A 16,349-nucleotide genomic window follows, 5' to 3' on the forward strand; every position below is an offset into this window, starting at 1 on the left:
GCATAACATTAGAGTGTTTTTCAACCCAGACTCTGTCCCTCAGACAGAGCTTACCTCTTCCCTGGAATGCAACACTACCCTTACAGGGAGCAACACAACCAATTTTCCCAAGTTTCCTTTTGGACGCCAATAAATTATGTTTTTCTGACAGAATGTCCCTTTCATGGCACATATGAGTGTGTTTCAGACCAAGGAGCATCTTGCTCTTTGCCTTCAGCCTCTCGCATAGATAGCAGAAGTGTACTGTAGGCATGAGATTGGCTTGAGAACTTTCTGGATTTGCTATTACCTTCTTCTGAATGAATCTATGGCAATAAGACATTTTATTCTGACTTTTCCTCCCTATTCAGTCTGCTACAGGAGTAACCACATGGCCCAGGGGAGACAGGCCTTAAGTTAGATTTACGGTCTAACAGAGCTTGAGCAAGTTGCCTAAAGTCTTCCCACAGGGTCCCCATGGCCATTGGAAGTGTTTTCACAGCCAGTTCCCCTATCATGCCAGTGGGGAGTTTGACAAGCCCAGTGGGACAAATGAGCAAAGACCCAAACCACCATCTGAAGAGGTCTCCTATGTGCCTCATTAAAGTGAGTTATGGGGAGTAAAAGACCCCTTGTCCTTGTTAAACAATCCTAAGAGCCTGCCTAAGGTGACATGAGATGGTGGTGATAGGGCAGCAGTTGGTAAGAATAAAAGAACGGGGCTGAGTGCCTGCTTTTTTCAGGGCTACAGGTAGGAGAGTGGCACCCCACACCTGGGGACTACACTCAACTTTGTTGCTGACCTCCAGGGTCAGGGGGCCACCCATTTCTACCTGCTTTGACTTGGGTTTAGGCCAACCATGAAACACAGATAGAAACATCACTCTCTTTTTTTTTTTTTTAATTCCTTGAACCCTTTGAAGTGCTTTGCAAAGAAGACTTGTTCAATGGACAGGTGTTATAGTCTTCCTTCTCTGTCTCAGTGCAGAGCCTGGTGTCAAATCCACCCCCACTGAAACCCAGCTGCAGGGAGATGTTGGTGTGGATAATGCACTGTCTGACTCTGCAGCTGGAAGTGCTGACACAAAGCCCAGACCCATCCACTTCAAAGCAACATACTGGGTGGACCTGACTTGCCTTGAAAACACAGAGTAGCACTTACAAAGAAATGTTCAGCATAAGGCAGGCATTTTACCATTAAGTGTAATTAATTTGCATTAAGATAGATTCAATCTTTTATTTCAAAAGAATTCTAGGATTGATTCTCTTTAATTCATATCCACTTACAGTAAAACAGTCAAGCTAATCACAGAAATCATTTGAAGTAGCTATTTCCATAAACAAGCAATTAGGCACTTATAAAATGAGTTTTAGATGTGATTTTAATATAAAATGAGATGTAGTCTTAATTGACAATCTTAGAATTAAGCAGAATGTTATTCAGTCTCTATTCTTTAAAGATTTTACAATTGCTGTGCTCAATTATTATGAAGTGCAAGGTAGACACATAAATATTCATCCAGCTGGCCAGCAGTGAGGGTCTTTCCAAGGGGGTACTCTTTCATCCCTTTTGTGGCATGACCTGCACAGCTGCCCTACCTGTGTGAGGACTCATTAACTGTGAATCCACATCCAGCTCCACCAATTTCAAGGTGCCAAGACTTTCAAGGCGTCCTGTACAATTAAACTTCAGGCTTCCTAGGGAAGCTATTACAAGGGAGAAGTAAGTTCTAGGAGATCTGTAGCCTGGGCCTGAGTGAACAGGACGTGGGGTGCCTAAGCATGATTTGGAGATGTGTAGTGCCTCTTCCAGAGGTCTTGCAGGAGGCTGTCCAGCTGCTTACAGCCCCAGCTGCAGGCCGGATGGCAGGGGTGGACCCCTGCCAGCTGTTCTGGGAGGAGAGAGGGGTCAGGGACAAGGTGGTCTGACCAGAAAGGGGTGTGTGAGCACAGGGCTGGCCCAGGGCTCCTGGCTCTGGGGAGGGTCTGGCTGTAGTGGTGCATGTGAGATGTACAGCCCCTGCAAGAAACACCCTGTGTCAGGGAGGGCTGCAGCAAGAGCAGCTTGTCCAGCTCATCTGCTGAGCCCCTCTGCAGGCTGGCTGAACTTGCTTGGGTGGGGAGTCTGTAGCCACCCAAGCTAAAATACATTTTACAGCCCAACAACTTTTTTGTTCCTAAATAAATATCAATTTACAGAAGACCTAAATCAGCTAAAGTCAGCTATCTTCCATCTATGTTTTCCAGGTTTAAAATACAGTATCACATATAAAGATGGTGTCATAAAAATTACAAACAAAAATTAAAATGAAGTGAGGGTGGCACAAATATTTCATTGAGGTGGAGGTTTGAACAATGCCGTCAAAATATTTCCTTGCATCCTTGAACTGCTGCTACCTTCCTCTTGGAAAGGGCAATATCAGTAATCTCTAATGATTTATGGTGAATGATAGAGGCCCATCACCTGCTGTGGTTTCCCAGTATGGAGAGGATAAGCTACCTGTTATCATGGCCCAGCACTAACAATGAGCAGTTAGCATTCAGGGGATTGCTCACTGCTCAGATAAGCAGCACTGAGCTTCTTGCCTTTAAAGAAGGCTGAAAGACAGGGTTTTCTTCCCAACTGAATACCCACAGATGGTTTTCTGCTGTAAAAAAATGTATTTTGTCAGAAAAATGAGGAAGAATGTATATTATTTCTGCCAAACCATGCACAAAAGTGTAATTTTTCTGGGTTTTAACTATAACATTCATTCCACATAAATCAAGCTAATTGGGAGAATCAGGATTACACATATCAGTAACAGGTTTCCTGTTTTCTTGTTAGGTGCATAGAGGTGCTTTGAATTTTTGTTCATTTGTTTAAAACAAAGAAAAACTCATCACCTGGATTTAAAAAAATAACTATTTGAGTTCAACAAGTATTTTCATAAATAAATATTTGTGTTTAAAAGTAAAACTCTTCCACCATCTGATATTTTTTTCTTGCTTGCACCTATTGTTGCCATGCAGCAGAATCACACATCTTTGATTTTTCATATTTAAACATTTTCTAAAAGGCAATATTTGGAAATACTGCAAAAAAAAAAAAAATGCCCCTTGTAGACAGAGATGAGGAATCTGAATTGTTTACCTGGTGTCAGTATTAGAAAGCTTCTATGCTTTTTCATCCTTTGTGGTGATTTTTCAAACCTAGAATAAATAGTTTTAGAGAGAAATTGTACCTGATAATCCTAAACTAAAGCAAGAACAGCTGAAAGCTGTGATTTACTTGGCATCTTCATCTCCCACCAGGTTCAGTGTAAATGAAGGGAATTCAGGAATCTCAGAAAAATTTAAATTCCTGATGAAGAACCATGTTTTATCCTATTTAATTTCTCCTGAGTAAGCATGGACATAACTCAGTATAAGCATGAACATAATATAGAATCATAAAATGGTTTGGTTTGGAAGGAACCATAAAGATCATCTTGTTCCAACGCGCTTCCAATGGGCATGGACACCTTCCACTAGATCAGGTTGCTCAGAGCCTCATCCAGCCTGGGCTTGAACACTTCCAGGGATGGTGTATCCACAGCTTCCCTGGACAACCTCTTCCTGTGCCTCACACTCTCACAGTAAAGAATTTCTTCTGTGTATCTAACCTAAATCTCCCCTCTTTGAGTCTGAACCCATTGTCCTATCACTACAGTCCCCGATGGAGGGTGGCTCTCCGGCTTCCCTGTAGTCCCCCTTCAGATACTGGATTTATTCCTGTTTAACATTAATTTAGCATTTCACACCAATTCAGCAAATGGCAGCTATGTACTTTTAATAACTCTGCCCAGTAGCACTTGTGACCCAGGACGAAAGCACAGCTGCCCTGTGGGGAACAGCAATATTTCCCCGCTGTGTAACACCCACATTCTCACCCAGGGACCATTTTTCCCACACCCCCAACCTGCAGATAGTCGAAATGACACAACTGCCATGTGTCACACAGGACAGGGCAGACTGAACCCAAAGGGCTGCCTTGTTCAAAGCAAATTTCACCTTTCCACTTTTAGACATGTCTGTGTGGACCCAGCAGGAAAATTCCTCAGCCTCCCAGGAGCCAGGGATTTCAGGGTCACTGAAACACAGCATTCCTTAAACAACATGGTCTGAGTCATTACTGCAATGCTTCCAGTGCTGATGGAGAGAGCAGAGCTGAAAAGGGGGTGCAGAGCCACCCCAGGGTCACAGCCAGGGACTGCAAAGCTTCCCAGGACTGGGCAGTACCTGAGTGCACCGTGCTGGAGTTGCTTGCCAGGATTTTATCTTGGGCACAGGTTTTCTTGAGTTGTATCTTGGGCACAGGTTTTATCTTCGGCACTTTGAAATTTACCAAACAAACAAAACACTGCAGACAACGCTCCAGGTTGAAAGAATCAGCACTGCAGCTGTGCCAGCAAACACTGCGAGAGCTCTAGATAAGGGATCAGGCTGCTGCGGCAGTGTAAAGTACATCGTGTTTTTGAAACCAAGGTAATGAGACAAGGAATGAGAAACACACACAAAATTGCAGCTACAAATATTTCAGTTACATGCTGGAATATTTCAGAAAACTTTCTTGAATCTTCCTTCCTTCCCTGACCTCAACTGCTGAACTGAATTTATTTCATTATTTTAATATGAGGATGAAAGAGAAACAATTTCAACCTCAGGTTTGCTCTTTCAAAGGCATTAAAAAATGAGTGCAAGTTTGTGAAATACATTTCAAAATACTTTTTGCAAGGAACTTTTTTCAATGCATTTTTTTTTCCCACAGACCCACTAAATTGTCTTAAAGATATTGAACAGGGAGCCAGGATCTGAATAAAATGAAGAATGTTAATGCAAATTGACATCTCATTTGAAAAGACTAGATCTAATTTTCTAAATATTAAAATAACTTGTATTTATCTTAGATTCTGATGAAAGGATTGCATTTTACATGGAGCTCCCCCTAAATTTATGCCTATCATATACAAAAACCAAGTTAAAAGGAATCATAGAATCACAAAATCATTAAGGTTGGAAAGACCTCTAAGGTCCTTGAGTTCAACCAGCAGTGCTGAGGTCACCACTAAATAATACTGAGCAACTTAGGTAGGAGTGAGGCTGTGACACATGTGAACAACCTGCAGCTGCCTTTCTGGAAAGCATTTTCCAGACCACAGCCATAACCATCTTTCCTGTTCTGGGAGGAGTCACTACCTCTGTTTGTAAGAAAAGGGTAAAATCAATACCACTTATTTAAATCTGCAGTGCTAAATCTTCTTAACTCTCCTGTGTTCAAAACAGCACCTTTCTCAGAGAGGCAGAGTAATTGATTCAGCTTAGCCCTAAGGGAGTTATAACACTGCTCTTCTCCCCATATTTATGATTTTCTCATTTTTATGATTCATGATTTATGATTTTAGCCCCTTCACTCAGAAAAAAAAAAATCAGAAACTTTTGAAGTCTCTTGTAGAACAAGAGTAATCTCTTGTTTGTTACTGAACAGGAGGACACATCATGTAGCACACCTGGTGTGGTTGCTGTTGAAGTATGTAATTCCTGCTTGCCTTTGATTAAATTCTTACAAGGTTAAAGAAAATATTTTATAAAAATTCCTTAGGCCAGATAAATTTTTCTCATTTTGAAATGTCATAAACAGCTCGAAACTCAACCAAACTCTCTGAAATGTTTGCAGACTGAGCGTCTGGTACTGTATGTGGCTTTATAGTAAAGACTGGGGAAAGCACTGAAAATTTTAATAAAAGAGGACCTTAGATAGCTCAGTAAATTGAAATTAACATCATAGTGACACAGTCAGCCAAGCAAGGGAATTGACTCATCTATAAAATAACCCTATCCCATTAGTTTTCAGGCTGATTAGGATGTGAGGGCACTTATGACTGCAGGAGGGGGTGACACAGGTGTCAGTGCCCAGGGCTGGTGGGGGAACAGGGCAGTGTTGCCCTTAGCAGCACATCAGCACAGTGGTGTGGCCACATCCTGAGCTCATGTACCTGCATGTCCAATCTCATCTGGAGGACAAAAGGAAAAATCAGGTGAAGTTTTCAGAGCTCTGTCTTTGGCATCAGAGCCTGTTTGAGCCCTTGGAGACACCAGCTCCCACTAGCATCACAAAGCAGTTGCAGATGCAGGGCTGAGTGCTTTTACACTGCACACATGACTTTTTCTACAAACACAGAGCAAACCCAGGACAAAGTTTTACCAGCTTTCATTTATCTTTTGGTGTGGTAATGAAAAGGATCATCATCAAAGAGTGTTGGAATCCTGGGTTCAGAGAATTTTAGTCTTGCACACAGCACCCAACGATGTTCCTTTACAATTACCACAAGGAGATTTTTTCATTTGTGGAAATAGAGTTTGGTCTGCCATTCCATCAAACCCCAAAGGTGGACCATGCATTGGGAGACTTACTTTACTAACACCTAACATAAAAATGATTAAAGAACATAAGCATAGAGAAAAAAGATTTGTTGACCAATAGACACCTGATTGTAATGGTAATTTTAAAGCTTGGAATTTTGGAAGGTTTGCTGCAGCTCTCTTTGTACTTCATGCTGCTGCAGGAGCAGCCTTGAAACAATTGAATCAATTAGGCTGTTGGCTAAGTAAGAACTCTCATGCCATTTCTCTCGCATTGAGCAACTTGTTAACAGATGTTCAAAGTGTAAGACATGCAACTTAGCAAATAGCAAATAGCAATAGATTTCCTTTTGTTAGTGCACAGACACGGATGCAGACTTTGATGGAATGTGTTGCATGAACCTTTCTGACCATTCTGTATCAATACACAAGAGCATCCAACAATTAGAAGAAGGTCTCACTAAACTCAAAGCTGAAAGAGGATCATGTTTGGATGATCTGTCTGATTGGTTGAGCCTCGCTCCACTATGGAGAGAGCTTTTGAGAGTGGGCATGTATGTTTTGATTGTCATAGTCATCATGGTACTTGTACCTTGTCTACTTCAGTGTATCCGACAATGGTTTAAGAAAGCAGTTAAAGCAGTGTTCATGGTTCAAACAGGAGGGGGAGATGTTGGAATCCTGGGTTCAGAGAATGTCAGTCTTTCAGTGCTGACAGGTAACGATCTTCAAAAGCACAGTGCATTTGACCTGAGGCCTTGGGAAGAACTTCCCAGATTATGTAATAGCACTGAGATTGTTGCTGTGTAATTAAAGTTTTGTCACTGGGTGGAATATGTAGAGATGTAGAAAAATAAGGTTTATGGGATCTAGTAACAAGATGGAGGATTTGGGGCATAGGTTTGTTCTTCTTTCCTCCTTCTTCGTCACAAATCTAGGTGTTTGGTATTGGTTCAAAAAACCCGCAGTGTGGATCATGAATGATTAGTTATTGGATTATAAGTAAAAATAAATTAGTTGGCATTCCATAATTGGATAGTGTGGACTTTAAATGGCCTTGGAAGTTAGAACTTCAGGGCCATTTTCCACCTTGTTAACTTAGAGGCACATTCCGTGCAGCTGTGCTATAGATAAGAAATAATAAACATCAATTAGAAGAAGAAGCCCCTGGCATCTCCTGCGTTTCAATCTGAACTCTGAGTAAAAGAACTCGTGAAACAGAGGCAAAGAAGAAAAGAAACGAAAAGGAGAAAATTAATAAAAGAGGATAAGGGCCATTAAAAACCCAATAGTCTGCTGCAGTGATTGGTTTATGGCCTCATTTGGCAGCAGTTTTATTTATCAGGTGTGCAGCTTCATTGCGTGTCTTATAGCCCAGGTGCTTCAGGAGTTTGTTATCTGCAGGACACCGTGCTCTTGTTTCCAGAATAGATGATACCCGGCACAGGACTTGTTCTGGGGTGAACATTACAGTAGACCTGATTCTCCAATCAGTTTTGGCACTCTGTCTCCACAGATTTCTGTGAATACAGCAGGAAAAAATGTAGGTTGGAGATCAGACCTTGCATTGTTGACAGGTTTTGCTGAAAAACAAGTGTTTTACAAAGCACTACTACAAGAAAAATAGCTGTACTTCAGTTTCTGCTATTGCCTGCCCTTAGCCAAACCCAACTAAAATTTTGTGGTACCGCTTGGGTGATGGATCATTCACTATCTCACACCTTTGAAGACAGGAAGAACAAAACAGTAATGCTTGGAAATTGCCCTGCTGTGTCCTCTGCAACATGGCAAAAGCTCACACAGTTGAAAGCTGTAAACATATTCCAACTCACATTTATTCACGTTACTGCTTTCACATTGACGTGGTGCAAGATACTGCTCATTTCAAATGGAGCCACTGACATGCCCCAGTAAACTCTTGATATCTTTCAGACCATGAATTAATACTGTACTCAGAAAATTAATAAATACTTGAAAAGTCTGTAAATGACCTATGGTGAACTCCTTTGTAAATTTACCTTATTTAAATGTATTTTTTTCTATGTCAAAATACATTACACCATGAAATGATGGATGCAACTGTTCTGAGAAATTGTGTGCACCTCATATGGTCTTTATCACTGCTGTAAGTCTGCATAAATTTGGGATTGAGCAGGATGTGATTCTGCAGAGCCAAAAGAGATTTGATCTTAAAGTGCTCATTTTGCTCTCACTGAAAGCACAGCAGCAGTTCCCAGGGAGATCCTGTGGGCTGGTGCTCAATGATCTGATGCTCCGGCGATGCCTCAGTCCAGGGTGAAATTCTGGATGCTTCAACTTCATCCCAAGATGAAATGCTGGATGCTTCAAGCTCCTCTGAGTTCTCTGAGCACACCACACCTCCTTGCATGCGTGTGTGCATGCATGTGTGCGCTGCTCCCCATCCCCACGGAGCAAAGCCTGGCAGCTGTGCTCAGCACTTTATGTCCCTGACTGTGCCCTTTAAACACAGCCTTCGTGGCAGATGTGGTTGCCATTGATCAGGCTGAAGGTGGCCAGGGAGTGGTTGGTGCTCTTGAGGGAGGTCATTCGTGTCGTGCTCCTGGCCATGCTGTGGGAGCGGATGAGGAGGCGAGCTCTGCAGCACAGCAGCTGGTTGTTGAACTGCTTCCGAAAGCTCTTGCTGAGCAAGTAGAGAGCAAAGGGGTTGACACAAGAGTTAGTGAAGGCCAGGATCCGAGCGCAGATGCTGGCAATGAAATGCAGCACTGAGGTGTCCACCTCAGAGTAGTGGTAGGAGCGGTATAAATAGATGATGTGAGTGGGCAGCCAGCAGAAGGCAAAGAGGCACACGAAGACCAGCACGGTCCTGGCCAGGCGCTTACGGGACTCAATCTGGACGAAGAAAGAGAAACACAGATTAGCTACTATTCCTAGCTCAGACCAGTGGCTGGCTATTTTTGCCAGTGCTGCAGCTTTCAGGCTAACATATGGCAGGTGGCATGTCCAGAGCAGGGAAATCTGGACTGCATGTAAACACAGTCAAGAACTCTCCTTGTCTCTCCTCAACCCCTTTCCCTTATAAACAAATAATTCTGAAAATTTATTACATAAGAAGTAGTCTTTCCTTTCCTGTTTAGAAAGAAAATTCCAATGGCTTGTCACTTTGCAAAATCCCAGCTCTGGCAACAAAAGTGTGGACAATCTTCATTAGTTATCCACACATAATATATACAATCATATGTAATTTTAATATATCACCTTATTATTATTACTATTACTATAATCAGTTATCATGTGGGAATCTGGAATATTTCACAGAGCTCAGAGGCAGGACATTCTGCCACAGGGCCATGTGGTGTATGTACACAAAAGTGCTGTCAAGAGCTCACAGCCCTTTGAGACCAAGTGCAGCACTCAGAGTCTGGAGGAGATGGAGAAACAGAGAGAGGATATTCTGAACTTGGAGAAACACCAAGGCAGCAGCGAGGTGGACCCTTCAGCTGAAAGCACTGGAGCCACCAGGAGAGAGCTACAGGTGGTGAATCGATGGGTGACCACCTTTCAGCATGATCTGAGCTTTGTCAGGGAAAGGTGCATTCACAAAGCCAGCTAGCATGCAGTATAACCTTCATGCAGACCAGCCACACTTTTGTTTTACTTACTTCTACAGGCTTGGACTCAACCCAAAGGTATTTCTCAACTGAGGGGAGCTGAGATAAGCTATACCTTGTCTTTTGACCACAAGTGCTGCACACTAAGATAACAAAGCCACTGAAAAACATATCTCTCTTCCTAATGAACACAAAAGCCATGAAGGAGGTTGCCCAAAATGAGAGGACAGACAGGGTTGCCCAGAAAAACCTGCTAAAATGCACTGACTCCCTGTGTGAGGTAGTGTGACCAGAGTTTGCAGGATTGGAAAGTGTAACACTGCTGACCTTTTAGGGCTTCCTAATGTTCTCCTCTGTGGTAATCCCAGTAATGCTCCTCAGACACTCCTAGGGAATTAGCTGCATCCCACTTATTGTATTTAAATAGGATGTGAATGGCCTCCAACTGCTCCTGGCCCCAGCCCTGCTGCCCTTGCTCCTGCAACAGTGTGGCCACAGTGCCTGGCCAGGCTCCCAGGACACTTCCCCATCCTCATCCCCCTTCCAAGCTGCACAGGTAAATCAGAAACTGAGCATCTTACACAGGCTGATCTATTCTCAGGACAGCTGCAAGCAGGAAGCAGGCAGGAGAGACATGACAAAGCCCATTTTGACTTTATTCTGTGCCCCTTTAACGGCACCAACTAAAAATCAGCCATTGAGCTCAGGAAGGACTGACATGTACCAGGTGATAACGTCTCTAGAGAGACGGCTGAAAATTAAATCCTTTGAGAAAGGGCTCTCCTTGGCTAACCATATATGCTTTTTAAATGTATTCTTAATTTGATATAGGGCTATTGAGGCCACATCTGCACTATAAAGAAAGGAAGCAACGCAATAAAGAAATCGATACCAGTTATCTCAAATGGAGACGTATAGCAGTTGAGTGCACAGCAGGACGGGAATGATGGACGGAGAGTGCTAGGGTGCAGCCTGGCCTTTTGCTTTCTTTAGAGCTCTCTCCCCAAAACCAAAAGGGGAAAGGGCTGCTTGTACTGCTTACTTTATTGCCACTAATCAAAACAGCCATTGAATCAGCAGAGGAATGGCCTGCGGGGGGCGGGGGGGGGCGGAAGATTTACGCACATTCAGAAGGGAAAAAGGATAAGGATTTCAGGGATCTCACACCATTTGATGGGCAGAACCAAAGTCTTTCCAGCCCTAATGATTCAGCACAGCACCTGAAGGCTATGTGAGATGATTGTGTTGGGTCAGCCTAAGGTGGAGGTGTCAGCTGGGTGCAATTGAGTGGACAATTGCGCAGCTTAGAACCATTTGTGCCAGTTTAGCTGAGGTTGAAGCGCACCTCGTTTAAAAGGAAGAGGTAAGGCAAGTCAGATAAATGTATCAAGGTAAACAGGCTGTTTAGAAACAGGCAAGGTCTTCTCTCTGACAAAGCAACTTTGTGAAGTTTTGATTTTTTCCTATATCACCAGTTTGCTTCAATCTGTAAACACTTAGCTCTGCCTCTTCCCCTGTATCCTAGTCAATCCCTTCCTAGGCTTTGGCAAGGGTCTCCTGCTATGCTTGCCATGGTAACCACTCTGCCAAAGTCTCTGAACTTACAAAGAGGAGATGCTTTAACTGTTTAGCCCTGCATCGTGGCTTCTTTCAACCATTTTCATTCTTTTACCCCACCTAATCTATTAAAATCAGCACGATATACACGATTTCACAGTATAAATTTTCCTGTATTCTCTCTCTCCTCCCAGATTCACAGAGAATGTGGATTTTTGAAGAAAGTCAAATCTCTACCTGTTTCCTCACATGCACATTTCCTTCCACGGGGATGTTGTAAGCACTCCGGATCAAATTCTTAGCAATAAAATAATAATATACTGAAATGACAGATAGGGGAATGATATAAAATATGAGAAATGATGCCATTGAGTGAATTTTGGGATGCAGCCCATCTGAATGTGGGTAAGGAGCACAGCTGATAAAAGTTTTATTAGTCCCTTTGTCATGGAAAGGGTGCAGATCTGAAAACACTGCTTCAGGGATGGCAAGCAACATGGATACAATCCAGATTATAGCAGCTCTCACACAAATCTTCATCAGTGCATGGGATGCTTGGATCTCCATTGGCCTTACTATAGCTTTATACCTAAAAAAACAAACAAAAAAAGGGAAATAGTTTATTGGCCTAAACATTCGAGCATAGTATTCCTGCTTTTCCCTTCTGTTCAGAATTAAAACCCCAACAAAGCCATTCTTTTCTCCAGATTGGATTTTTTCTGATGTTTTAAATTTCAATGTTTTCAATAGATTTCTCATTTTAAATCAGAGCCACCTGTCATCAGTTCATTCAGTTTCATGTGTGTTGATTATGAGTTCATTTAATTTGTAATTGACCTGACAATGCGCAGGGCTCCCTGACATTAACATGTTAATTAATATTAATGACATTAATATATGTCCAAATAGCATTAAGACAGGAAGTGCAATCATAGACTTCCCTTCAAAAGTGTACAGCAGCTTAAACCCCTTCACAGAATAGTGTTGAAGGAAACTGGGCTGCGATTTTGCCACACATTTCAAGTTGTGAGTATACTGGCCTCCTTATTTTTTCTCAAGCTACAAAGAGCATGTTTCCTGTTTTAATTGCTGTTTGGTGGTGTAGCTGGCAAGAGTTTTCTCTAACTGAATGCATTCAGGTTAAGCAGCCAGAATACCTAACTGAGCTTCTTGCAGGAAAAACTCCACATTATTGCTTGCTATTCTAGATATGTAGATATATTTTTTTATTTGAAATTTTGTCTTTCATGATTTCAGCCTTTCAGAAAATTGTACTTTAGAATCCAAGAATATCACAGAATTAAACTTATTTGAAATTGGTCTGCACAGTGAGAGGAATGGAAAGCATCAGTGCTTCATATATGCTGGAGCCCTGCTCTGGCAGGATTTGACACTCCAAGTAAACTGCAACTCGCATATGCATTTAAGAAACATGGTAGAAGAAAAAAACCATAATTAGGAAGGAATATCTACAGGTTTCACAAATTAGCATGTAGGGTCATTATTATAACAGTTACAAACTGTTAGATATTTCTTTCAGGTTCTGTCTCACTCTGCCCATGGTGCATTTGGCTCCCCTTTGCTCACTGCTCCCTGGGGATCGGTGTGTGCCTGGGTCCTGGGCTGTCCCAGCCCACTTTGGCATGGCAGGCATCCCATCAGCTGCTTCAGAGTCCATTTCTAAGCTCCTTCCAGCATCCTGGCTCCTTCACACAGTTGAACTGGGCACCCGGGTGGGAGCAGAGGCAGTGAGCACAACACCCTGCCCAAGTCCAGGCAGCACACCAGGGCCCCTCCACGCGCAGCCCAAACCCACACTCTACAGACACTCCATGACTCCCCATCTGCTATAGCCTGCATTATCCGAAAGCTCAGAATCTGAAAGAGGAGCCCATCAGTCCTGCCCTGTTTTAACTGGGTAACTGCTTTATTTGCAGGCTAAGCATGCATTCAACTTCTGATTATATGCAATATCCTGCTCAGCATACTTAACTTTCCATTCATGTAAGTATATATGTGTCTCCATATCTCTGTGTGAATTTTATATACATACGTATACTTATATTCATGTATACATAACTACATACATAGTTACATACTTTTTTAATGAAGACTGTATCTGGACATTTATTTTGTCATTTGCAGATATTTCTTCATACAGATGTTTTGTGTAGAGGACATTTGCTTTCATGTACTATGAATACCGTGCTCAGTAGTTTGCTGTTTAACCACTTATGCTCCAAGCTCCCCTTTATTCCAGCTGTAGTGGCCAGACACAGTATTTTTAAGGCTTGCTTAGCACCTCTTTAACTTCTACTCTGAAACTGGGGATTAAGTGGTGTCATACCACAAAGCACAATCTTCCAGCACCAGATCATAAACTCAGGCAAAGAAAGTCACGGCACTTAAACAAATATGATGCTCCGGCTATTGCAGTCATAAAACAGAAGTGCTAGGCAGATTACTAAAGGAGTGTTGTTGAAATAGCTCAATTTATAGTCTCATTGTCCAGATATAGATTATTGACAGAAACACTAGCTCACTGAAAATCTTCAGTAAACCTTAAAGAAGAGAAATGCAAAAGGAAATTTATAATATATCAAGGTACTAGCAGATTTATTTGGTTCAAAGGTCTTTCTGCAGATGTCTACTGTATGCTTATCAACATGAAATGTTAGCATGATTATTTCAGGGATTTTCTTACAAAATATAGACAGTTGAGAGAATATTTTCCAGTATTATTTTCCAGGAACGTGGATAAGTTAAAGAATATAGAGAAAGCAAAATTGTTTGATTTTTATTAACATTAACAGAGTTGGAATAGACAAAAAATTACTCCATTTCAAGTTATTAGCACATTTTAATTAGAGATGGCATTTACAAACAATTTAATTTGGACAGATCCTAATTAGAAATGTTTAGGAATGCTGGCACTGATTACTAGGCATTCAGTTTCTTTTTAAAACCTCCTACAGCAGATGTAAAAGATCTGAGAGAGGTTTTAATTGCAAGGGGTTCAGTGTAGACTCAAGACACGGGAGTGAAAGAACAGAAAGATAAAACAGAAGAAACAAAACTAGAAAACAGACTTTGAAAATACAAGTTCTCAGGTGCAGAAGCACAGGTAGATACTTTCTTAATAGCCTGACAGTCAAATTAAATTATTTTGCTGACTGTGTGACTCCCTTGATTGTGGGTTAATTTATTCAGAGATCTCCAGTAATCTCTGCTAGTCTCCGAGTATTGATGTGTGACTGATCTGTACTGATCTGGTAGGAATCCCCATTTCCAGTCACCTTGCTGATGTGTCAGTGGGTCTCTCCCAGTTTGTGTTTCAGCTGCTCTACTCTCCCATGACAGCTCGGGCTCTGGAGAGCAGCTGCAGGGGCTGCTCCCGGAAAGGGCACGGAGGGTGGGGGATTCACATGAGGAATGGCCCCCCAGGCTGCTGCTTGGGCTGAGACACCACTAGATTTTCCTGTTGCTGGTGTTCAGGGTGTGAAAAAGCTGCACCTCCTGGTTGGCTTCTGAGTGGGGCTCAGAAATGCCTTCACTCCTTTTCTTTTCCACACCACTTTCCTGGCAGGGTCAAGCCTGGGTTTTATAATTTATTTGACATTTCTTCAGAACTTCATCAAGGTAGACTGGGTTTGAGTAGAAGCTCATTCTGCTTTTCAGCATGTGTATTTCCAGTTTGTATGTCAAATAATATTTCAAGCTTTCCACAGCTTTGTCCCCTGCATTTTGTTTTTCAATGAGCTAGCCTAAGGCACATAACTTTCCCATATTTAACATCCAGCATGTGAATATTTCAATCCACTTTGAAGGGGACATTGATGAATATACCTATACACCTTAGAGAAGCCATGGACATCATGGAGCTGAGCTTTCATGCAAAGGTCTTGCCACAGCATTATTTTTAACCCAGGTAGAAACATGGGCTCTTAGAGTATGTGTCACATTGCATGTTCAACTGTCTGCAGTAGATCGAGACATGGCACTGGACTGATCCCCTCCGCTGCTCGCACATTCAGTCTCTAATTATTATTTGAAATATATATATTTTTTTTTCAGCTAAACTTTCCCTATCAGCTTTTAAAGAAATTTTTGGAAAAGCTTAAAAACCAGAGGTACAATTCATGCCCTACAACAAAGGCCAAAACTTAAAAATATGCCTTCTGAATATTCAGTTGAATAAAAAAAGACACAGCGAAGAACTCATGCCAAACAGCCCAGATGAAAATGACTGTGTTGCTGATCTGATCGGAAATATGAAAAAGATGCTGATCTTTACTACTGCTAGTGCTTGAATTTCCCTGTTCTCACTTGTGAAGCAGCAACTTGAAGCAGCCATGTACACTGCAGCTGCCAATGACCTCCCAGCCAGGATAGATGCCAGTCAGCTCCTTGTCTTGCAGTCTCACTCACAGAAGCCCTCAAACAGAAATTACTCATGGGGCTATCCTCAGTGTGCTTAATACAATTGCAATTCATGAGGCACCGTGAGGATTTCCCCCCTAAGGAAATCCTCCCCACACCAGACACAGTGACCATGGTGCTGTCCCTATTCTCCAGGTCAGTCTTCAAGAGGAAGTGGGTGATTGTGTGGCTTCAACCCGGAACACCTGATCACTTTTTAACTTAATCCCCAAAATTCATTGTGGATTGGTAGGAGCCCACACAGGACGTGCATCTCCACTGAATCCTTGAAAATGTCTTTTACACATCCCTTAGGATCTCTATCGTGCTCATTGAGTTATTGTTTCTCGCAACTGAAGCTACTGAAATGACCATAAACCACTAAAATGTGATGCACCCAAGGTCTTTGTGTGGTAAATA

The 16,349-nt window shown here is 42.1% G+C and overlaps 1 protein-coding gene across 1 annotated transcript in view; it reads right to left on the reverse strand.

Annotated features, from left to right (window-relative positions):
* Nucleotides 1-8,181: 8,181 nt before the first annotated feature.
* Nucleotides 8,182-16,349, reverse strand: part of GRPR (gastrin releasing peptide receptor) — a 22,014-nt gene continuing 13,846 nt past the window's right edge. Inside the window, exons 2-3 of the mRNA XM_008629261.2 lie at nucleotides 11,748-12,099; nucleotides 8,182-9,234 (exon numbers count right to left, since the gene is read on the reverse strand). Of these exons, the coding sequence (XP_008627483.1) occupies nucleotides 8,842-9,234; nucleotides 11,748-12,099 (745 nt within the window). The 3' untranslated portion in view covers nucleotides 8,182-8,841. The remainder of the gene's footprint in view (nucleotides 9,235-11,747; nucleotides 12,100-16,349) is intronic.

Source organism: Corvus brachyrhynchos, unplaced genomic scaffold (assembly GCF_000691975.1).
Source record: "Corvus brachyrhynchos isolate BGI_N302 unplaced genomic scaffold, ASM69197v1 scaffold11, whole genome shotgun sequence".
Classification (NCBI taxonomy): Eukaryota; Metazoa; Chordata; class Aves; order Passeriformes; family Corvidae; genus Corvus; species Corvus brachyrhynchos.